General features: G+C 31.8%; 1 protein-coding gene and 1 long non-coding RNA gene across 3 annotated transcripts; both read right to left on the reverse strand.

The window, feature by feature from the left end:
• Positions 1–238: 238 nt before the first annotated feature.
• Positions 239–1199, reverse strand: LOC130640678 (uncharacterized). Its single transcript, XR_008982377.1, has 3 exons — positions 1073–1199; positions 611–747; positions 239–400 (listed from the first exon to the last, which is right to left on the reverse strand). It is a non-coding gene; the product is annotated as an uncharacterized LOC130640678 (long non-coding RNA).
• A 3247-nt stretch (positions 1200–4446) lies between these two features.
• On the reverse strand, positions 4447–25825 carry LOC130640778 (centrosomal protein of 104 kDa-like). 2 transcript variants are annotated; one of them, XM_057447322.1, is made up of 35 exons: positions 25615–25807; positions 25352–25389; positions 24217–24250; positions 23258–23349; positions 22534–22615; positions 22055–22094; positions 21309–21407; positions 21092–21166; positions 20396–20545; positions 19782–19842; positions 19650–19705; positions 19479–19562; positions 19070–19141; positions 18834–18933; positions 18596–18720; positions 16768–16808; positions 16320–16378; positions 15236–15306; positions 13448–13615; positions 12833–12900; positions 12612–12648; positions 12385–12486; positions 12254–12307; positions 10234–10310; positions 9652–9760; positions 9154–9279; positions 9008–9058; positions 8442–8564; positions 8047–8122; positions 7927–7957; positions 7132–7240; positions 6770–6908; positions 6329–6396; positions 5853–5916; positions 4447–4947 (listed from the first exon to the last, which is right to left on the reverse strand). In XM_057447322.1, exons 1-35 carry the CDS (start codon positions 25641–25643, stop codon positions 4814–4816), a joined length of 2844 nt encoding a protein of 947 aa, XP_057303305.1. In that variant the 5' UTR covers positions 25644–25807; the 3' UTR covers positions 4447–4813. The 2 variants fall into 2 exon arrangements, with proteins under 2 accessions (XP_057303305.1, XP_057303304.1); XM_057447321.1 differs by lacking the exon at positions 24217–24250 and having other exon boundaries at positions 4449–4947; positions 25615–25825.

The following is a 25825-nucleotide window of genomic DNA, read 5'->3' on the forward strand; positions in this document are numbered from 1 at the left end:
CTAGCGGCTTTGACATAGGCAACAAACCTTGGGGACGACAATGCGGAGAATCGTAAAAAGAAAATAATCATCAGGTGCAGCACATCTGGTTTTGTTTTATGTTTTTTTTGTCATTATTAGCAGTAACTATGTATTAACTGAAGGGGTTGAGTGGATTTGGAACGCAAAAAATTAGATATGGATTTAATAGGTAGGGAGGGAGGGAGAGATTGTGTTTATGAAGATAAAACAACATGAATCGACGTTAAGTGAAAATCACATATATTAATTCGATTTAAAATTTTTATCTACAATAAATATTTCACTATATTTCATATAGGATTAAATTATTCAGCTGCTTTTGGTGGTGACTTTAAATCGGCTAGTTCTTTCTCTTTCGTTGCAAGTGCTTCGCTAACATCTAGAAATAGATAAATTCGCGCTAAAAATTAACAATGTTGACATCACGTAAGAAAGCCACAAAAGCATATAAGTTTGTTTCAAATTTGCCGACAGCGATATTTAAGAAATTTTGTTTGTTTTTTATTTTGTTTGTGGGATTTAATTCTTGCAAAAATTTAGGCGTTTATGTCAATCCATAATTTAAGTATATATATATATATTTTTTTACCTTCTCCTCCTTCAGCTTTCTTTTTCAAATCAGCAATTTCTTTTTCCAATGCTTGGATCTGCGTGGTTTTGTCATCGTCACCCATGCTGAAGAATGTTTGAATAATCGAATTATCGAAAAAGATTGCCTGAAGTGATCTAAAAACAATAAATATACAATAATTACTATTCTCGCCTGAAAAGTTCTTTAGGATAAGCTCTGTTTATCTGGAGCCCTGGGAACGAGAATGGAAGCAATAGAGAAATCAAACGTATTTTGTAGGATGGAACTAAGTCATTGTTTACACGACAACTTCTGTGTGCGAAAAAGCGAAATTTAAGATAAGGAATTTGCTCTGAATAGTCCTACCCAGCATTTCTAAATGTTTAAAGTAGAGATAAATAGCTTACAAAAGCACATCGAAAAACTTGATGGAAAATCAACTTAAAAAGTAAATCTTAGTTTACCAGTTTTATTACTCACCAAAAACACAGCACTGCTGAAGATTAACCCTCGAGTGATGTTTTCCATAAATTTAAGCTCTATTTATGCTACGCAAGACACTTATCTCTGTTGTCGCTGTTTCAACAGGTTCAAGACACAGCCTAACACATCAATATTGTAATGCGCTGTTGCCAAATGGCTTTCATCAAATAAGACGTATTAAAAATACAGACCAGAGTAAGCCAAAAGGATTGATTCATCCGGAGCTTCACTGGTAAGAATAATAACAATAAATTTGTAATCTTAACCGAGAACTTCATACTATCTATGGTTATCCAAAGCTGTAAAATATCATACAGTAGCTATAAGTAGGCTCGCATGTCCAGACTGTTTTAATTCGATTTTCAAAATTTTTACTGCGAGATATTTTATTTCGTAAAACCGCGAAATTTATTACCCCGAAAAAAATTTAAAAAAACGGAATTAGTAACAATGTGCTTTTTTTGTTCATCTTTTTTTAGTTAATTACATACAACGACGTTTGTTTCTCTTCTTGAATGAGGATTTTGACAAGGGTGCGTCAATCTCAATTTCAACCTCTTGATTTAGATTTTTATGTTAGTTTTCTATCAAAAGAAATGTACCAGTAACTTCTTCTTTTGGCTCAATAGCTATACAGCTTCTTTAACAGTAATTCGTATCAAACTACAATCCCGCATATATATAATAGCAAAGGAGCGCGAATTTTTAAAGTTTGCAGCCATAAGCAATTGGGAAAGTCGTGTTTATGTAAGTAACACGCATTTCGAACTTGTCAAAGTTTCTTTATTATTGTTTATAGCGGATTTACTTTCTTAGATCTAAATTCTTACAACGCGTTAAACGTCAGCGCGCCTGGATTTCAATTTTTTTTTTCCTTTCCAGGTGATGGAGCGTATTGCACCATAGTGTGGATTTGTAGAAAGTGCACTTAGGGCATTTTTAATGTCGGTTACTCGGTCCACATTTCTGCTAAAATACAACTTTCGCAGGCCACTGGGTGCAGAGTGTACTGGCTAAGTAAAAAACCAGACTTTTGCGAAAGTAATATGTCCGGAATTGTGGAAGGAGATAATTAATGATACTTCTAACCATCGATATCATTATCTCGCAGGGCACTTCAAGTCTACCTTAAACGAGAAGGCTTCTTCTATAATACCTTTTAACTGCGACTTTAGGTCCTCTTACTTCATGATTCGGCTTATCACCATATGCTTTTTTTTATTTGAAACTTACTGAAATCTTAACAAAACAAAAACTTTCGACGTTTTGCGAAAATTAATACCTGCAAAAAACCAACGAGCTATGTGCGAGAATTAATACACGCGAAATGCATTTTTTTCCCCAAAAAATAGTCCTGCGAAAATTAGTACCAGCGATAATTAGTACCATTTAGCTATCCATCGCTGTAATGCAATTCCACCACTCCCCTTTTTACGTATGATTTTAAAATTACACATCGAACAAGACAACTTCATGTTTGGAGTGAGTTTACATGTGAAGTTGCATGGTCGAATTCACCATATAATTATCGTTTTGAAATATAATCGTTGATGCGAAGCAATAAGTCTGTCACCAAAAATATTTAAGCTAGGCCAATAATACCACTTTGCTATTTAAAAACAGATCCTGTGCGTGCTTGAATATTTGTCTTGGCGTATCTTTATAGGTTTGAGCCAATAATCTTGAAATTCATTTGTAGAAGTTTTACACATAAGAAATCTTGATAAAACATAACTTTTTTTATTGTTTATCTCTGGCCTTATTTAAAAAATTGGCATTGAAAGCTCTACTAAAAGTGGTTCAAAGGAGTTTGAAGTTGCCGGCGCAGACATAAAGTTAGATTTTATTATTGTTTTAAAAGTAGATTTTATCTGACTCAAAAGTAATGTTTGTTTTGGGGGGTGGTTGGTAACCCTTTATATATAATTTCAACATTAGGTGCCAAAAATTGATTTTGAAGACGTCATATTGAAATTCCTATTTTCCATCCTATTTTAAAGTAGTGTTTACACCATGAAAAAATCCTAAACAAAAAACACACCCTTAAATTAGAAAAGGGTTGTAAATATAGCCCTAATTTAGCCACCTTATATATCAAAGTCAAAAAAAATTAAAAAGAAAAAACTTTAAAGATCTCTCTGTTTGTTTTTTGAAAGATCGTTTTCACCTTTTTTGGAAGCATTGACTGTGCATTACATCTTATATACAAATACTTCGGAGCATGGTAATCCTGCAATACTTACAGTATTATGAAAAACGGATAACTCCACCTCTTAATGTGGAAACAGTGGAAAAAATCAATTAATCTATCAGAAAAATATCAAATGCTAACTTATCATTCACAGTTACGTGTTTGTCAATAGGATTTTATAGATTTTCTTAACCACGTTTTAAAAGTTAAGAACTTCAGCGGGTGAAGTTAGTGTCTTGAACAAGGGTGTATGATATGGCTAGGATATAGATGATGCAATCAACTATTTTATCACTCAAGCCAATAATCTCCATATTAATAAAACTTTAAAGAAAGAAAGTGCCTGAAGAAATAATTTTTGCAGTTTTTGGAAAAAGTTAAGAGGCTGTGTTCCCGCAAATGCTTTGCTAAACTAGTCGTAGAAAACTAGCCTAAACTAAATAAAAAAATTCGTAGAAACGCAAAAGATTTCCCTGCAAAATGCAAAAAATTATGATATCTTCAAAATCTCTCCCGTAGGCAGCTTCCCCTTCCTTTAAGTACCTTCATTCTGTTTAAACATAGCTGCCAATGTGATCTTCATACTACAGATGCACGGAGTGGCGAGATAATATGTACGATGGACGAAAATTTGACGCTCAGAATTGTACGACAACCAAAATTGACCTAAATCCGTGATTTTAGATGTGTCATCTGTCCGCTTGACTGAAATATCTAGTACAGTACAAAAATTTGACATCCAAAAGAAGGCTTAACTTGTTCTCAGAATTATTTTTAAACATTGTATTTCTGCTTTTATAATGCTAGTGAAAGAAACTATTTCATTTACATCGCACTAAATTTTAATATTCCAGCATTAGTATGCCGCAATGACGTGCCAACTTTAGGCCTAAAACCCACTCCCACACCCCTATCCTCCTCAAAAATACACCAAAAAAAACAAGGCCGACAGTTTTAGGAACAAACTTCGATGATAATTTCAAACTAGTTCCTTTTCATTTAAAGGATCCATTTTTAATAAAAGGAGTATGTGAAGAAGACTAAAAATAAAATAAGAGTTAAGGATGAAACACTTCATTTTTTATAACTTTATAAGATGTGAACAAAATTTTAGACATGCTTTTTAACAGTATTTTCAGTCTGATTATCTTTCTACAAATAAAGAATATATAATACACAATATATAAATATCTGACAAAATTATATACAGACAAAATATCTATATACACATTATGAAAACGACAACGAAAAGCGATGCCTCACTTTATACACAGAGGATTGGAAACTAAGTTGTTTTCTTTCCTTTAGAAAAAGTATTAGACATCATGACACCACTCCTTTGAACCTCAGAAAAAACAACAACACGCGGTTGACAATTGGATCCAGTCTATTAATATTAAAAATATATATATTTGAAATATATTTTACGTTTTAATGTTTTGCGTTCATTTGTAACATGTTTTAGATACGGTAAACAAATGTTTTATTGTCAATATCGAATTACTTGCCCAGCTTGAATATTTCTTTCTGTTGTTGAGATAAAGAGATTATTTCTTCTTGTTGGGAGTTCTTGTTGGAAGTTTGCTTGTTGATTTACCACGCCCACGCGAAATAACACCCAGTCGACTTCCAACACGCCCAACAGATTTTGTCTTCATGTTTTCTTTTAAAGGTTTATTAGCTAAAATAAACACAAAACGGTTGTATCTACAGCGATTAGACAGTGGACGTCTGTTTCAACAAATCAACAGATGTCAATCAAGTAATTAAGTCGAAGCTTAATCTGTAAAAACTTTTCGTTTGATCGGGTCAACAAAACTCTCAATAAACTCATGTTTCTAAATTTGCTTGCTGTATTTTAGGTATACGCCAAACTCCAACCAGGATACCTAGCTCCTTCTTGTATGAGCAAATTTTTAAGAATATTGAGGTTCAGATCCGATCAAAATTTAAGAATATTTTTAAGACACGGCTAGCCTAAGAAAAAGAAGAGAATAATGGAAAAAGAATATTAAAAAAATAGATAATACATTTAACCATTCAGCCTGTCTCGAAATTTAGGCGTTATTTTTCTCTATCGTCCCGAATAGCAGGGAGGGGATTAATAAGCAGGGGTGTCCGAAATCTTTGTAAAAATAATAACCAGGGGAGGTGGAATAAGCGAGGGGGAGTCCATTTTGATGGGCAAACGACCCTTTAGTGCACCTCTTACATTAACGTACTGTTCAAACAGCCTTACCTTTATTTTCTCCTTCAATCTAACTGAATTATTTGGAACCTTAGAGTAGGTAATATTAGTCTGCATTTGATTGTCAAATACAATACGTTATGTATCAAAATCACCCATACCTTAGCTCTTGATTTCAGACAAACATTGTACGAATACGGAGGAGATGAACAAGCACAGTTGGACAAAGAGAGCTTAAGCATTGCAGCATTAATTTAAGCCTGTGTTATATACGAAACAACTGTGACACAACAGAAAGTTTAATCAAAAGTTGGAAGTTGTGAAAAAAAATGTTTGTTTGTGTATCTAGAAAATAAACGAAATCAACGAAACAATCATTCGATCAAGCTAGATTGTACCTTTATTTCGCTGTAAGCGTTCGCGATTAGGCTTGCATTGTTCCATCAAATGTGTCTTCCAGCACTAAAACATGAAAATCAGCCTTAGTTAATCTTTTTTGATTGCAATGAACCGATGTACTTTAGAATTCACATGTCCTTGATAATAAAGCATATTTTCTGTGTTTGCAACGTTTTGTTATCTGCAAGTGTTTTGGAAATAATAGACAAAGTTAATTAATTAAAATTGAAAGATACCGCATTAAAAACGCAATGCACAATCAGTTCTCTACGATCATATTAAGTAAACAGGGTGGCTAATAATATTTCTCTTGGAATGAACCATGTACAATTTTTCATCATTTTTCGGTCCATGCCTTCATGACCATGGAGATGTCCTGGCACATGAAGAAAATACTGCTGTATTTACCATGTGTAGTGTATTAACTTCCATGCAATCTTTACACAACCCAAAGTGTCAAAAAGATTTAACTTACATCATCACCTTCAGGGACAACCGTGTTACATAGTGGACACACGGTATCTTCTGAATTATCACTCGATGCTACAAGTTGAAAAAAAAAATGTAGTTAGGTCTAATGAAAATCTAATTTACAACAAGCATACGGTTTTGTTCCGCACTGTCGAAAAACAAAAACAGCAACAAACAAACAAACAAACAAACAAACAAAAACAAAAAACGATAACAACAATTACACGTTTTTGTTTTTTTTCTGTTGTTCCAGTTTCTCTCTTTTACAGTCTCAACTGTTGCTTACTGGTTGCTTGTTGACTATCTTCATGGGAAGTCCAAATTATGAGATGTTGCGTATAAAATCGTATACAACAACAACAACAATAACAACAAAAGCAACAACAACAACAACAACAACAAAAACAACAATAAAGTCAATAAAAACAAAAACCATCAATGATACCTTTACATTTTTCACTATCGAGATGTGTTTTCTCGTTTGATTTTTCGACAACCACATGGCAAACTTTACATCGCATATATTCATTCTTTTTCTCACATTCGCTCACTAAGTGTTCACGTACAGTAGAAATTTCCACTACCTAAATAAATACCGAAACAAAAAATCATATATAATCATCAAGGATGAGGATAGAAAAAGTTAAAGACACTTAATGAAGAAATATGCTTTAAATTTTTAATGATTTTTTTTAGATCAAACCAAATTCCGTGACTTGTGTTAACAACGCCTGTAACGTCATAGCATGCCCCTAGCGAAAATAAAACTCTAATTATAGATAGTGCAACATTTGACTAAACACCAACCTGTGCACAGCTCTCACATCTATTCAACATCGGACAGCTCTTCCAGTAATGAACATCAAGTCCTTCCTCTGAAAAATCTTCATTTTGTTCACCACAAAATATACAAACTCTAACAGAAGAGAAAACTAGTAGTGAACACATGCATTTCTACCACAACGACAACAACAACAAATGTATCGTAAATGATCCATTAGCTGCTTATTCCTTAACATAAGTGTTCCGCCTAAATAAGCATCAAAATTCTGAATGAACGCCCACATCTAACTAGAATTAGAACGCTTTTTTAGAAAACACATAACAAGAGAACATGTTTTTATTTTTGTTTGAATATAATAGGGGTTCCTTAACAATACATAAATGTACAATTTTTTAAGCGGTCATGTTTCTACCTTTTCCAAAGCTGCTTAAGAAAAAATTTTCTTTCAGTAGTATAAGTAGCAAAACGTCACAATCCTGCTAGTCTAAGAATTCGCTTGATTTTTCCCTTATTTTTTTTACCCTTTACTCTTGATTTTCTTTTCGGATTTGAGCTGGAGTCAGAAAGGGCTACAGAGTATTATCAATCAGATTCTCCTATACATTCCCCTCGCTATAACATAAGTTAACATAGGTCGTTTTAGTAATTACTATTCTTCACTGCATTTTCAGAAATTTTGGCAAATTTTCATGAGTTCCCCTGCTTCTGATCTGGATTTCACCATGTAAATGTCGAAATATTTAATAAGCACCTAGCGCACTTAATCGTTTGTTCACGGTATGTGAACAAATAATAAAAAAAAAACAATCCCAACTTACTTATCAGTGCCGGCGCTTGCTTTGCTTCCGTCTAATGAATAAAAAAATAATTCTTTTAAATTTTGAAAATACTTGGATTACAAATATGTCCATGTATAGAAAAAGGTGTAAAAATCGCACCTCTTTTTATTGGTGTTTTTAATTTACTTTCACGTCGCGCTGGTTCTTTACCACCTTTCTTTATTGAATTGCGTACCTAAGTCAAAAAATAGCGCCGTTTAAAGGTACATGTCAAACTGCTACAGTAGCTAACTACAGACGATTTATGTGCATTCAGAAGTTGAAGTGCAAGTCAAAAAACATTTCCGTTAACTAGAAAAAGCCCATGCATATATACATCTATATAATTCTTCTTATCGGTTGAACCCCTAGACACTACACAGAATGTGATAAACTTCTAGCTTAAATTAGTATTAATGTCAATCTCTTTATTATTGTTGTGTATATTTATACAAGTTCACTTTCAAGAAAAAAAATTCAGCTACAAAAAGGTTCGCACTGACAAACATATATACCTTCAAACTTGCGGTACTCTCTTGTAGTTGAGCTTGATTGTCGTTTTTATCACCAAGTTCACTCTCTACCTGTGCATTGGCCATTGAACGAAGATTTTGAAGTTGTTCTTGCAAGGCTTTTATCTAAAGTCATGCAAAGTTAGAAAATTATAAAAAAATTATTTGGACATGCAGTCGTTGTTATATTAAGCAGTTCCATCGCCTAGGGAAATTTGTATTCTAAATACTTAAAATATCTATATTGTAATACCCGTATACGTCTGTTTGTCATTCAAAATGGTAACCGCAGTAGCGAAAAACACGAAATATGGTAAATAATACACGGGCGAACCAGTGGATTTATTCACGGGCCACAGATTAGTCCTTCACAAAAGGACGTGCAATGTTCTTGGTAAATGATTGAAAATATTTTTTTAATATTGTGTAATTTATCAATCTATGATTTCAACATTATATTAAATTTTTCTGATGTCTTCTAGAATTTTTTTGCATGGTTATCCTAACGTACACATGTCAATATAATTACATAAATAAGATACATAGACATAGATTAAAAGATTTGTTACTTCTTCAGCTTTATTCTTTTCTTCTTCTTCCTTTTGTTTCTTTGCAGCAAGCTAGAAAATTTAAGAAGCAGTTACAAAGAAGTTACTAAACACTTCCACACTCATCAATTATTCATTCAGTAATGTTTCACAAACTCTCTCTTTACCTTTCTTTCAGATTCAGTTAATTTTCCATCAGCACGATCAAATCCATCAAACAATTTAACGTATAAAGGGTTTTTTCGCGTAGCAGGTTCGTCGGGAGGAAAGTGCGATTTCAAAGGCGTCTTCACCTAAGAAGCATTGTAGATTTTTTTTAACTACGGTTGACTACACTAACAAGAGTGTTAAGAAAAGTCCGGTAATAATGGGTTGGCCAAATTCTCGATCACATTTTTATGGTTCAGTATTTCCACAATGATGAAGTTTTACTTTATTTTTTAGAATTGGTTAAGATATTTTTCTTCATCTAGTGGAACATCTTTAGGGAGTGTTTATATGAAGGCGGAAATAGAAGAATAACCAGAAGGAAAATTGTACAAAAGAAGAAGTGAGATCCTGTCTCACAAAAACCGTTCCAGGATAAAATCTCACCATAAAACACAAAATGCCTAGCAGTGGCAAAGTTAAAGAAAAAAGGATTCCATTTTTTTATTATCACTTACGATTTTGTAGACTTCTAGTATGCAATTCACACTAGCATCACGAACTGTGTTATTGGGATGTTCTAAGGCAGCTTTCAAAACTTTCATAATACGACTGGTCGTGAAACCACTATAAACGAAAGAAAAAAGTCACTGTGGGATATGGAAATAAAATCAATTGATATATTAATAGTGCAGTTTAGAGTAGTTTCATTAAAGTGTTTATGATTGCAGCTTCAGCGTTTAAAAGTCGGCTCTCAATGTACTCAATTTCTATTGCATTAAAGATGGCAACGTTTTCTAAATTTTTATTGGTTGCCAAAATCGTTGTTCGTCTGCAAACGCTTAAGCTCCCAAATTTTGGGCGCTGCAGCAGAAATTATTACGCAATAAGCATCTAATAGGCATGCGCAAATCTTGGCGCTGCGGACCGTGCATAAAAACGCTTTAATGGAAATCGGCCTTTACTAAAAGTATTAAAAAAAAGCGAGGCTGGCTTTTCACATACGTAACCAAACTCTTACCCACAAGTTTTGAAGAAACTCTGAGTAATCAAGGCAATGTATAGGCGTATCAAAACAACAACAAGCAATTCATCGTTACCCTTGTTTGTCAACACCAAGCTCTTTAATCAGTGCTTGCATAATATCAATTTGACTTTTTAGTAATCTCCAAGGTGCCTAAAACATTGACCAAAGCAAGTCAATCTTAAGTATCCGTTATCAACAAAAGAAAGGGCTATCAGATAACATCTGTTTTAGTAAAAATGTGCTACATTTGAGCTAACAACAAGCTGAGATTCATATCTGCTATGACACTTATATTTAAAAACTGTCAAACGGTAGCTTTTCGGATTGAAATTGGGAGCTGGTAGGGTATGTAAACGGTATAGCCCAGAGTGAAGTGTCTGCCTAAAGCTGAAAATTTTTTTCGCCCATGATTGAAAGCATCAAACTTCTCATGGATTATTTTTCTGATTTGAATAATGCCCTACTTAGTTGGATAGTAAAAAGAAGGTTAAAAAGCAATCTTACATAACTTTCAATTCTAAAAAATTTGACATGTCTTTAATTTGAACTAAACATTTCAATGTGTGTGAAATCATCAAAAGTCTGTGATATTTTGGACCAACATGGCATCAAGTGCAACTTTGTTTTATACATCCGGGTACGGTTACACAGTTGACTTGTAGCTGCAAATCCAACAATAGAATTCATAACTGATTTCTACTTAATCTTTTATTATCACTTTTGAGAAACTACTAGAAAAACTTCTGTGCCAAAATTTATAAAAATTTTTTTTACTGTCATGACCTTTTTTTGTAAAAAAAGTGTACTGTGATACATTATATAAACATGTCATACAAAAGTATGACTACTTTGGGCATCGCTAACATATTACCTGGCATCAAGCTGGATTTAATCAGCAGCACCCAGAACTGGGACCTGCAGACCAATTAAGCACTACATGTGGCAATATATTAGCAACCCACGCTAATAGCGTAGCAGATGTCGATTGATTGATTGATTTAATTTATTTACCGTCGTTAATTGTTCTTTAAAAAATTAAAATTTTGCAAAAAACTTATCAAAACCGACCAAATATTTTCATATATTTACACTTTAGATGAAAACTATAATAAATAAATAGGGATTAAATAGGGATTAAATAAAAAATAAAAAGATAAACATTCCCCCTTTCCCATTTTCGTATTGATTACGCAAGTTATGGAATCAATTGCCGACACTCTGTGCATGAGCAGTGAGAGCCATTCCATTTTTAATAATTTGCTTAAATTTAACTAGATCTTCACAACTTTTCGTATGAAAAGAAAGTTTATTCCAAACTTTTGGGGCTAAACATCGCAAACGGTTTAGACCAAAGGTGCTTGTTTCTACACTGATGGTTTTTAGGTTGTTCATGTTTTGACTTCTTAGTGGCCTATCAGTTTCTTCAAAAACGAAAATATCTTTCATGAAAAAAGGACTGATGTTTCTCAGAATTTTAAATATTTCTATACATAAATGTCTGTGCCTTATTAATTCCATATAATGTTTATTTGGGAGGAAATCAACTGGTCTTGGGTCATCATGAATAAAACTTAAAGCCCTGTTGTGGAGTTTTTCAATTTTCAAAAGAGATTTCGAAGAAGAGAAATGCCAAACTAACAGACAATAATTAAAATTTGCATACACGAAGCTTTGTGCTAAAATAGATCTTGTTTGCAAAGACAGTACATTTTTAAATCTAAATAATGCATTCAGCTGGGGGCTGAGGCTTTTCGACAAAGATTACTAATGTGCAAGTTGAAATTTAATTTATCATCAATTGTTACTCCTAAAACTTTTACGGACCTTTTTGATTGTATGACTTTATCGCCAATGTTTAAATGTCATGACACAATCATGTGTCCATTCTCTACTAAGAATAGTCAGCCTGGTCGGACCTCCGAACATGAAGGGCAAGTATAATCAATGAAACATAGAGAATTAGAATTTAGTTACGCTTTTGGCGCAGTGTAGTCATATAAAAAATAGGTGTCACTACTTTCATTCTTATGTCCATGTAGCACGTGTATGTTTCATTAAATTTTTACAAAAGAATAAAGTAATTATATCCTCACATTTTTCTTTGCTTTAATGGGTTCAGACACTGTATTTTGTATTATACCCAAATCCTGAAAAAGAAACCAAATAACACGTTAAGGTAAAAAATAAACCCATGCGTGTTAAAAACACACATATAGCGCCTTACCTTTAGTCCCGGTTCATTAGCCAATTGAATAGTAGTATCAATCATTAAATTGCGAGATCTGGGAACAAGGTCTCCAGTTCGCTTTAGTATAACTGGTAACAGCTGGAATATAAAAAGAAATTAAAAACTTCTTCTATTTCAAGTATAGCGCTAATAAAAAAAAAAGTTTTACAAAAAATTATTTGCTAAATAAAAACATTGCAACCATGACTATTTTTGATACATACTCGTTCTAATGCAGGGCTTAACCCATGTTTTCCAAGTCTAAATGAACATATAAGAAAAACAAAATGATTTAAACCTATCGGTACTGACGAATTGCAGAAAAAAAATGATCAATCTTTTTCTAATGAGAAAATACATTTTTTGTTTTCCTTTCTACAACAGAAATGATTTTTTTGGATTAAAAATTATACTTCCGGAAGTTGCAAAAAAGGATTGTACTCACTCCTTTTGGTTTTGAGGTATATAAGTGGACAACAAAGATTTCATCAATGTTACACTGCTATTCAAAACCTAGAAAGGAAAAGTTACAAGATTTTGTACTATATATTAGTAAATAGTCAGTTTAGAAAAAAACATTGTGAAGGTTTTCCTCTATTCAATCAAAATCAATTTTAATTCCCTTTCTCATAAAAGCCTGTATCAATCAGATAATAGGAGAAAAATCATTTTTTTATGATAATGTTCCCACACTTTATGTGTAACTTTATCTATTTTTGCTGGGTTACCCAAACCAAATTAAACAGAATAATAAATTATGGAATCACACAGAGAGTTACTTTTAAGTTCACAAATATATGTGGCACAAAATTTGGATGAAGTCATAATGTTGGCATGTCTAAAATTCTGCACTGTCAAAAAGTATTTTTTACTGCAATTTGTCGAAATTAGGATTTTTCTTTCTCATGCCAACTTCTATGGCACGAGTTTCCAAAACAGTTTAAACCTCCTTAAATAAAAGAATAAGCCTACAAATTTGCTTGTTTTGAATTAAATGTCTCAAAATATCTCTGGTGAAGTTTCTTCACTGAAATCAAGGAAAGTCAAAGATACGGCTTACCACCAACACTTGATCCTGTAATGATTTTTTCAACACAGTCACAACAGCTTGTGTTACTTCTTTTGGTGTATGCTCAGTAGTCCATTCTGTAGGATTTGTAAGTTCTGTGTTTAACAAGGTTAATGACTCTTCGCGATGCTTCCAGGATTTCGAATGCAGTTGCTTTGCCTTCAGTAAAAATTAAGTAAATGAAAGATTACCCATCTATTACAATTTCTTCTACAAATTCTACAAGAGTAAACAAAAAAAACAAAACAAAAACAGACAAGTTTGATAACTGGTTTTGTGGAGGAAAGTCAAATTCATTGTTAATAAACCATACCGCAAAGAAGAGACACATTTTACTTTCAACATGTGTACTTCTTGTCATTGCTCGACGTTCTTTTAAGCCTATGCAGAGCTATGAATTTTCTGCTATAGCCATTTTTTTTACCCTTGTTTTTCTATTTTTTTTTCATTTCTTAATATTTTTAAAAAAATTATAACAGGAGGGCTGTTGATAGCAATGTTTATATAAAAAGGAGTTTTTACCCTGTATAAATATGTTTATAATAATAATAATTTTATTGCCACCTCAATGGCGATAGACCTAGTAAAAAATGCAATGAAACCACATAAAATCTTTCGAGATTTGTCATCATACAGTGATGTAAGTCATGTCTGGCTTTAATTAAATACCTTATATGTTAACTTGTTTATATTTCCATATTTAGTAATTTTTGGGATCAAATTGACTTTTAAAATTAAAACATGTTAGACTGATTGACTTTGTAAATAAAACATACAGACAACAGTTTGTACTGAGACTTTTAAAGTGGTAAGTTGAAATCTCTTGCTATAATTTTTTTTTCTAGCTTTAAATTACATTTTTGTGCAAATAACAATACCCTAGAGCTTTGAAAATTTAAGAAAAGTCCAACCACTCTCTTAAATAACATAATACAGCAAACATAAACATGAAGGAGTTTTTGCGAACAATGTGTATTAACATTGTAAGAAAAAAACAGTCCTGGTCACATAAATTTTAGCAGCCGAGTGATACTTTTGTCGTAGGTGGGTGATGAATTTCACGCATCTTGGCTTAATTGAGGAGAGTGATTATTTAGTTTTCATAATCTGAGGTGCGCGATTGCACACCTCAAAAGACGAGGACTGAAAAAACCCAGAAAAAATACATAGTGTGAGCTGGTTATCATGTTTAGTCTATTCTTAAACATTTAGGAATTTTAAGCCTCATTTCAAAAATTACTTAATTTTTAAATGCTAAATAAAATTTTAAAAAAAACTTATCTGTTCAGTTTTTGTCATTGAAAAATATAGATCATATCATAAACAAGCGAGTTTATTTAAGGTTACATTTTAATATCTACAGCTGTCATTGACGGGCAATGATCAAAATCATTTTATTTATTAGTTGAGGAGATATTAGAGGATTGAAATTAACCAATCAGATCACAGCAATATAAGTAATTTTTTTATTATTTCTTAAATCTTAATCATTGTTTGACAAAAAAAATGTTTATACAATTTTCTTTATAATTATAAAGATAGATAAATATTCACTTATGTATACACACCATCCGGATAAACTATCTGATTTCATCACTAACATATTGCTGCATGTAGTGTAATGGCTTTGTCTGCGGCTCTCACTTCTGGGGACCGCGGATCGAATCCCGCTTACTGCCAGGCAGTATGTTAGTGATGAACAAAATAGTTGTTCTTTAATATAAGAAAAAACATTTTTACACAATGACTAAAGAAATGAATAATCTGAATAATTCTTACCATATTCATGCCAAAAACATCAATTATTAAACTAAATTCTCGTTCTTCTTTTTCACTCAGCACTGGTAAATCTATATGAGAAAAATCAACATAGAAAACAAGAAGTCAACAGAGTTTCAAATAAGTTTATTCGGCAACTGTTTTTATCCGACGAAAATTCATCATCATCATCATTCTCGGCTTAACGTCCGTTTTCCATGCTAGCATGTGTTGGACGGGGTATATTAATGACCCTCTTCCAATCTGATCTAGACTGTGTTAGATCTAAACTCAACTTCCTCTGTATCAAGTCTGTCCTTATAACCTCCTGCAAAGTCTTTCTCGGTCTGCCTCTGGGCTTTGCCCCGGGAACTATCAAGTCTCTACATATTCTTACCCAATTATCCTCCTCCATTCTTTCCAAGTACCCCAGCCAATTCAATCTTCTTATCTGGATAACATCTTTAATTCTACGGATACTTATCCTGCTTCTTAGCTCATCTGAACTCTTTCTGTCTCTCAAACAGGCGTTACACATCCACCTAACCATTCTCGTATCATTCACTGCTTCACTGCCCATGTCTCACTACCGTACAACATAACACTTCTTACACAGGCCTTATACAACCTACCTTTTACCTCAATTAACAAGACTCTGCTAGTCAAAAAAGGAAGAAACTCTCTGAACTTTTTCCAAGCAGAACCTATCCTGCAAGTAACACTTCTTCCAACACCCCCTTCACTGCCCAACATATCACCTAAGTAACAGAAGTTCTCAACTATCTCTAACGAGCCACTGTTGTACATCTTTAAAGCTGGAAATACCTCATTCTCTATAATCTCACCTTTGCAACGCTTGCATACAAACTAAATGTCAGCTCTTAACCTTCCGCCAATACTATTGCACCAATTCCACCAATATTACTGCACTCTTACGTACCCAAATTAGTTATAAAAATCGCCAGCATTAAAGAAGAAAAGCATTTTGATGTTCTTTGCATAATAATTATTTTCAAATAACTAATAAGATTAGTGGAAAAACAGTTAACTTTTACAACCCTTATCTTATTAATTTATTAAAGATTTATTTAATTGTTTAACTCACCTATATCAGTGTCGTGTTTTGGGGAATCTTCATCGTCAACTAAAAGAGGTTGCTGCTTTCTAAAAAGTGAGTTTTAAACTACAGAAACTGCTTCTGATATAAATCAAACAAAATAAAAGTGTTCATGCAAGTTGGTAAAAAAGGGTGGGTAATCATGGTGGGTAATCATGGTTGGTAGTCATAAAAATTATGCCAATGCAGTCATAATGGTAAAAGAATTTTATAAGCAGGCCTTTTCTTGCAGTATCCACTATGGGCCATCACACCGTAATATTATGGCTAATATATACGCCATAGAAGATAATTTTGTTTCAAATTAAAGTAAAACAAAAATCAGCAGTGTTGGTAGCTTTAAGTACCATTTAAAATGTAAAAACTGAAATAGTGAAAATAAACAAACATATTGGTTTTTATATTAGTACATTATAAAAAATTAAATATTTCTAACCCCTTTAGAGCTGGTAGTGGTCGTTCTTCAAATCTATCAACCTGTCAAAGCAAGTAAAACATTGGAAAATAGATCAATAAATAGTATGCTTGCTATCTAGGTTTTATAAAAAATAATACCTATCTGTTTAGATGTAACGTTTTTGCAGGAAATTATCAAAAAATCATAATATATATTTACTTTGCAGTGCAATCTTCTGACACATCACTTTTATCTTTCTGTGTTAAGTAAAGTGAAGTTTTATACTTATATTAACTTGCTATGAATGTAAAAACCGAAATTGATGCCTCAGTAAATTGGAACTAAAGTAACTAGATGGTAAAAACGTTTTAAAAATAAGTGGTGCTATTTTAAACAGCATGCATTATTTACCTCACAACAATAATGATTACTTGTATTTTTTGATGTTTTTATAATTTTCAGGCATTACTTTTCAAGTTGGCCTTCTTGCATGCCAATACATAAGTCTCCATCAAGTGTTGAATTTTGAAATCTTTCTTAGGTAACTTTTCTTTTAAAAGTTAACGGAAAAAATTATTTTACACATTTACTATGTAAATATAGGAATTTGAGTTTAGAGCTAATACAGTCTCAGATTGAAAAAAAGTCATACCATACCAACCTTTATTGATTTGCACTGCGGCTAACCACATAAATTGTCTGTTAATTGATTAAAAAATCTTTTAGTTGGTTTATTAAGTCTGTAGCTTTTTAATGGCTGTTATGAAGATATATTGATGGTTCATTCAACGTTCAAAGTATTCGGTGGTTAACAAAATTTGTTATCTATTTATTAAGTTTAGCCATTAGTATTGTGTATTGATGACAAGTGTATTTTATTGATTGACTATATTTTTCATTTTCAATTCATCATTGACAGGCAGCCTTTTTCATGTACGGTCATTTTTTTTACAATTACTGAAATATGGTGAATTTATATTGGTAATAACATTGATAAAATAGATTCAATTAGATGTCACAGAAGTTTTTTTTGTCAGAAAAGAAAAATATTACCAGCACAATGTCAAACTAATTTATATGCAATACATTATTCTAAATAAATACCTTATTGTTGAAAAAAGTTGGTAGCAAAAAAGGTTGATAACATGTTTTAGTCTACGTAAATATTAGCAACTTTTTATGCTTGCTAGATGTTTGACAAGAATCTTTATTAGTTTGTGCGAGTAAAAAATTATGATCTTTAAAGAATTTTAAACTGTCATTAAACTTAAATGTAATATTCAATGGTTTGTGAGAACTTTTACTTTTTACTAAAATCATATTTCTTTATAAATAAAAGATAGCTAAAACACGAACTACTTCGAAAGTAATAAGTAAGGCTATTCTTGAGAAAATACTTATGATTTATTAACAGTTGATATATTGTATTGCCCTTCAATAACTTCTCTTGATTGTTAATAAATAAGTGCCAATGATTATCACCCTGAATAAAAAAATTTAATTGATTGTTTACTAAACTTTTAACGTTTTTTATTTCTTCTTCTATGAGTTAATCATTTTACATAATTGTTAATCATTTCTTAAGATGGTTAATCATAATTTGTTATTGATCAATAACAAAAATTAACATAAATTGGTGATAAAAATGATGGATGGTTAGCGTCTGAATGTTACTGGTGGTAAAAATCATAAAAAGGTTTGGTAGCTGTACCCCGTCCAACCTACAGCATGGGTTGGACGGGGAAACATGGAAAACAGATGGTTTGATGATGATGATTATGGAAAGTAGTCATAAAAAATATACAGCACACATAGCACACATGGTTAATTTAACTACAAACAGGTTGTTTGTAAGTTTTTTACTTACAGATTCATCTTGAGAAAAAGGGCTAGTTCTACTCGGTGAAATGTTCGGAATTGTGATGCTACTTTCTACTTTCATAGGTGTCACCATTTTCATGCCGCTTTGTGTAACTGGAGGAAGTTTTATTTCTGAATAAATTAAAGTTGAAAAAATCAAGGTTTGAAAAAAAATACAAATTTAATTATTCCCTTATCTCCTTTTTATATTGTACCAGGGGGTATTAAAAATTAAAATGTCTTACCTGAGTGATGAGATGGCTTCGTCGGTATTGGTATTGAATCGTCATTTTTTTCTTTAAAATTGCTTGGTTTCTTTTTTTCTGGATTGTTGGCATTTGTTTCCTGCCATGAGTAAAATTTATCACCTTGCTAAAATTAACTCTTCAGAAGACGATAGAAGTAAAAATTAAAGACACAGAAGACTGGGGATAAATTATTAAATAAGAAAACAAATTTAAACAGAATAAAAAAATCCCACTTTGTTTAGTTCAAGCAAATCCACAATATCTAATTGTTTATAAACATTTAGCCTATATTCATCTCCTTGGACCTAAAAAACGTAAACATGGTAAAGAAACCTTACAGACCTTTGTAGAAAAATTTAAAATTTATTCACACTGCTAGCTAGTTACAAATCATATAAAACATTAGAACCGCAACCATCATAGCAGCCTTAAGAACTGATTCAGAGTTATTCTCTGCACATGCTTAATTTCACATGCTAAAAATTGTGTGGATTCAATTTCCTGCGACCACACAGAATAAAGCATTTAGGATAAGTAAATTTTAGTTCATGGAACAACTGCTTCACAAAACGACGAAAAAACAACGAAAAGTGAACTTAGTAACACTTTTTTCAAGTGAAATAATTTGTTCTAATGACCGACCTTTTTCGATTTTGCGAGATCGTAATTCTCCATTTCAATGGCTCTTTTTTTGTCCACTTCGAATTTACCAAGCTTCTCTCCAACCTAACAATACAGCATAATATACTCTTGCACAATATTTTTGCATAAAATTAACTACAAGTAATACAAAAGTTCACCAAAATTCTTTACCTTATATAAATCTGCAATTGCTTGTTTTAACTTTTTTGCATAATCAAATCTTTCTTCTATCAATATAAAAAGAATCATTAAATTAAGGATTTATTACAAACCCCCTTTATTTGTTAATAATTATTGCCTTACCTAATACAGCTTTGTGTTTTTTAGTTTCCAATCTTCGAATAAGTTGTGCAGTCTCAGGATCCTAAAGGTTTGTTCAGTAACCTTAACACATTACAAAATATAGTAACTTCTGTGAAAAATAGATTCATTGAGAATTTTATCCACGGCTTACATTTGCTATTCCTTTGTTGTTGTTTTTCAGCTGTTAAATTAATTAAACATTGAAGGGCGAAAGCAACAGTATAAATCAATTTCTAGAGTTTTCTACAAAAGTTTAGTAAAGAAAAATTATATTCAGTCTCTCTATATGTTAACTTTCTAATGCTCCTCAACAGGACTCAGTCAGATATAGTAGTTTACCAATATGACCCATACAACAAACCTATACTATTTATTGTATTTGGTAACTGCGTGGGAAACTTAACAGGATTGTGGAATAGATTAGATGCCCTTAAACATTACCGATAAAATCATAGACAAGACCTTTTTCATTTCCGAAGTCCTTAATGTAAATAACCTGCTCATTCAAGCTAGTGATCTAAAACAGCACTAAAGAATCCACTTAAGACAAGTAAAGTTTAGTTAGATTTCAGATAGCTGTTTTATTATTTTTAATTTTTTTAAAAAGCTGTTACCTGATACATATCAAATGCAAGGTCATCAAAAGGAGATATAACTTTTCCTTCTTCATATCGCGCATAGGGTATAGGAGCTTCGTTCAAACCACTTTCATTATTTACATGATTTGATTGGTTCATATAAAAGGTAATCAGGTCATCTTTATTCTAAACCGTTAAAAACACAAGTAAAAAATAAGGTGCATGAGACAACCAAAAGAAGTTGAATACAGCACAAAACACATGACATAATAAAAGCACATACTTCACAAATTGTCCTGTACATATATAAGACACAGGACAAGGTTAGGAAACCTTAAATTTTAATCTTCTTGCCACCCTATCCCCTCTATTTGTTAAGAGTGGATACACATTTTTAAAAAATAAGCTACAGAAGTATTCCACAAGTCTCTTATCTTCTTTTCAGGAGTGATTTGATTAAACAACAAAAATTAAATTTTAATGACAAAGAAAACATGTATATAGACAGGTCACTTTTAACTTTATGACTAAGAAATGGACAAACAGTTTTCTCTCATTTGTTTCACTAGGAAGTTTTGTTACAAAAGGGATTTCTCTTTTCAGAAATTCTTTTGGATTCCCATGAGTAGTGGTCACCTGCTATTTACCTGCAATCTTTGTAATGTAGTCATTTTTCAGACAGATTACTCTGTTCTTAATACTTAAAAGATCAACACATAAAATATGACTTACTGAATTTAATTTATCAACTAAATTATATTCGTGTGCCAGTGAATGACCAAGAATGTTAACGGCTACAATACAAACCTTAATACAAACAAATTCAAATGTATATTACAGAGAGAAAAAAGGTTTTAACTGTAGTAAAACTACTGAGAAAACGTCACACGTAAGAGAGAATACGAAATACAAAGGAATAAAATAACACGCAAAAAAACGGAATAAATACCTGGTTATATAAATTTAATTTGTTGACATGATTCTTATGGATTAAAAGTTTTACCAGTTGCCCATCTGCATTTAGATGCACAGACTTCAACTCTCGAGCCTGAAAATAAAAACATGCGAAAATATTTTTTTTTATGTTAAGTCAGCTGGTTAGTAAAGAACAACCTGGTAAATTGTATCCCTTAGAGATTTAAATGTCACAACTAATTTTAAAACAAAACAGCTTTTATAATGCACCAGTGCCACTAGAAAATAGTTTCACCAGATAATGATTTATCAATCCTACAGGTCAATTAAATAATTGTTTTTTTTTGTCTGTTGAGCAAATAGGAGACTAGTTTTAGGGCATTAGCACAATTTTTGCAACAATAAAAAATGGCAAAATACCAATGCAGAGATGCTATGTTGGATTATATCAATACTACATATTTGATCTCAATTTTTTAAATTTTGGGGAAATTTAAATATGGATCGCCTTCCACCAGAATTAACATAAGGCAGTATCAAAGTTAACACAAGTTTTAACAGACTAAATTTGGGTAAAAAGTGGTAGATCGATTTCCATTATTTTGCAGTGCTTAAATTAAAATGAAAAATAATAATGAAATTAAAATATTTCTTGTTAATGTTTTTACTTTCTCCTATCTTAAACTTTATGAAAATTTAATTTGTTAAAGTAAATATAAAAAAAAGTAACAGGATAATGCACAATATTAATAGTGCATCTACTGAACTATTTATATATACCTTAAAATTAGTTCCTTCATTTGTTGACATTTGAACATAGCTGCAAAGAAGAATACATGTGTATTAAAATCTAACATTATAACTATATATACTATAACTTGCTGTTAAAATGTTTTTCACCAAAAATTTTGCATTTTAAATATTTTTTAGAAAAATGATAACAAGAAAGGGTTTATAGGAACAACTGTGCATATGTGAGGTATATGTGTATAAGTAATCCTGCACATTATCTTTCCAAGTGCTGCAAAGATGATGGATCGAGTGGGACTTGAACCCACAACAAAAAAAAAGACAAAAAAAGAAAGGGTTTATTTGTTTGCTCTAACAAGTGCAATTTTGAATAGTTGAATTTGGCAAATATAATTTAAAATCACAAAAAGAAATTTCAAAAATAAGTTCTGCAAAAATTTTCATACAAAAATTTACATTACTTGTGACCACTCTGTTCTAAGAAGGGTATTGCAAGTTACTATACCTACCCAAGTCTTTTAAATTTGCAACCAACCAAAGATTTCATGCCAGGTTGTGTTGGGAGGGATATAAATATTTCAATCTTTGATGCTAAGAAATTAAAGCAAGGACTCTTAAAAATTTTGCTACCACATTGTGTATAAGTAAAAAAATTAAATGAAAGACACTGGTTTTTGCCTCGATATTTCCTTAGCCTTTAACAACAATTAATAGGCCAATAGTTATAGAGAGAAAAATCCAGCCTTATTAGCAATTCTAGTATATATATTTGTTTTTTTCAGACTGAACACAATTGCCTCATAAATATGAGCATAATTTCTTCTTTGATAAAAAAAACACAATGACCTTAAATGAGTCTGATAAGTACAAACCAGTTATAACTAAAAAAAAATGAATTTTTTTAGGGCTTTCCAGCCCAAAGAATTGAACTGGTTTGTCCTTTTCTTAAACACCTATTAAAATTCCAATGCAGAACACTGTCACGTTGGTTAGGCAAACTTTTTTAGTTGTTTTTTTTCATGCATTATGACCAACGAATAATAATTTAATGCTTTACAAACATTTCTCAGGCATGCTACTTGTTACAGCAGATTTAAACAAATACTACTGAAAAAATTCCTTATCTCTTCTTAAAAAATACAATTCTAATGTTTTTCATTGCCATGATCACTTACAGGAATCTCAGCCTCACAGAGTGGCATATCAATATAAATATATATACAGACAACTTACAAATATTATATTGATGGGACAAAATTTGGATTTTTGAAACAGAAGATGGGTCTTTTAAACAAAGTATTATTTCTTGTGGATAAACACAAAATCTGAAAATAAAAATAAAATAATATATAATAAAAACCTGTTTAACACAAAGTTAGGAAATATAAATTCTTGGTCTAAAATTAAAAGGGGATGACATGCTGTTTCTGTTTATTTGTATGGACCTCTTTTGTTTGTCATGCAAATTGCATGATTTATGTATGTAATTTCTCAAAATGAAAAGCTTAGAAGACATATTTTTTTGTATATTTGCATGAACCTCTTTTGTTTCCTTCCTAAGAAAGTGTACTAACACATTTATATGAACAGGCCATATGCTAACATAGAATGCAATCTTTTATGGTAAAATTAGCGCTCACAATATGAATAATGCCATGCAATGAGGGGGTGGTTATTATATTTAGGCGTTTAGCAATCCTCAAAACCAACTTCTGAGATTAACCATAGGAATCACATAGCGCAGGCCTCGTCAGGAAGCAAAATGCTGGCGTTCGAGCTTCGCAAGTCTTATACTTTTCAATCATTTTAAGGCGTGCGATGTTCACACAGCATAATTTCCAATGGCGTGCGATGGTGAATGCTCATTTTTGTTCCATTTTTTTTTCTCGAGTAATCATAGAACTCGCAGCAACACTAATTTTGCCATGTTTTGAAAAGCAGGTAATTTGTTGCGACAAAACTAAAATGTGCTATGCGTTCATTATTCATTATTTTTTAATAAAAAAATTATACGACGTAGCAACAGAACAAAGAATAATTATAAAACGTGCATGATACAGTCATAAAACTCTTTAGTTAATAACTTTTTTGAAATATTTTTTTAGATGTAAATATTATTTTATTTTTAGATTTTTCAAACAACAGATATCATTAAACATTAAACTGTTTTTTTTATATAAAAATTCCCTCACGTTATTATTGTTGCTTCGATCTTAAAACATCCCCCTAAAAACAAAAAGAAAAAAGCTTTGTGACGTCCTGTTTCTATGACAATATTATGAAATTATACAGACTGTTGTCTGAGTTATACAGCAATGTTTGTTAAAAAAAAAATTCAGAAAGCAAAGTCTGCATGTGGCAATTGATTACAATAACTATAATTAGATATCATACTGACTCTGTGCTTGCGAAAGAACATGCTGGAAGTGATTTCATATAACGAAAGTAGCGAAAGCATTTAAAGTTGAACTTTAAAATTTTTTATTTATTTTTTTTTTAATTTAAAAAAGCAACTAAATTTAAAAAAAAAAATAATGGTGAATTAAAATTATTGTCTTATGTTTTTCTTTAATATAACTCAAGAGTACCATGATATATATTTTTAAAGATTTACTTGGGAGAAGTTTATTTATTGCGTACTCGCGTTAATAAAAAGATTACACTTATTTATTTTACTCCCACGCGCATTGTACTCTCACTCTGAATTATTTTAATCGCATTTATTTGTACCCGTACTCTCAAAGATGTGTCGCTTTACTTGCAATCGGCACTGTATATTATTACCCTACACCTTCATTGAACAGAATATTATTTTAGTGTGCGATTAGTGCATGCTGAGGTATGTAGTGTTTTTTTGGCTTGCGAAGATCGCACAGGAACATTCAAACATGGCGTGTGTGAGCTTGTGCGCGTGCAATTGCACACCATTCCTGACGAGGCCTGTAGCTGTGGCTTTACCACATTAGATCTTATTACACATGCCTAAAATATGCCAGACAACTAGTAAAAAATAATTTTCTTTAAATCATTTTTTTTCATGTAGGCGGATCTGATCATGCATAAGTCATTAATCATGACTTTTTTGTCATTAGGTAACCCTCATCCCCTTAAAGGGCATTAAATACTCCCCATTAGGGCATTAAGGACTCCCCATCAAAGCCATGGCCCCTCCTGGAAATAATAGGCCGGGTATATCCCTCGATATTTGTGAGGCTAGCCATGTAAAACATGCACATCTATCTACTTATCAAAGGATGAACACAACACACTTTTTGGATGTCCGCTCCTAAACAAACAGATTTTTTTTAAATAGGACTAAATACATACCGTGAAGATTGCCATCCCTTAGTTGTAGGACTATGTACCTAAAGACAAGTCAGAATTTTTTAGGGGTTATATTGACAAATGATATTTTATTATTTTAATTGGTGCATGGGTAATACTTTACTCAAAAGTAGGTTGCCTTGTTCTCTCTTGATTCTAGTTTTGCAAGCTTTGCTTTTTCTTTCGTCTTTATAGACACACATGTTTATTCTGACAATTTTTTGATCCTTTATGAATAAAAAAACTAACAAATAATCAAATCAAACCTCCAATTCCTTTGCATGATATCCATCATCACATCCTGACATGTGCAATATTTTAAAAGGTAATTTTTTAGACATAGTTAAGTTTAGGAGTCTTAGACGTATAACTAGTCTAGTTAGGTAATTTTATGGGAAAAACGATATTAAAAAAGGCAATCAAATGCAATGCTTTCCATCTCAAAAAAAAGCGCGGATATGGAATATGACCCCTTTT

Source organism: Hydractinia symbiolongicarpus, chromosome 4 (genome assembly GCF_029227915.1).
Source record: "Hydractinia symbiolongicarpus strain clone_291-10 chromosome 4, HSymV2.1, whole genome shotgun sequence".
Taxonomy (NCBI): Eukaryota; Metazoa; Cnidaria; class Hydrozoa; order Anthoathecata; family Hydractiniidae; genus Hydractinia; species Hydractinia symbiolongicarpus.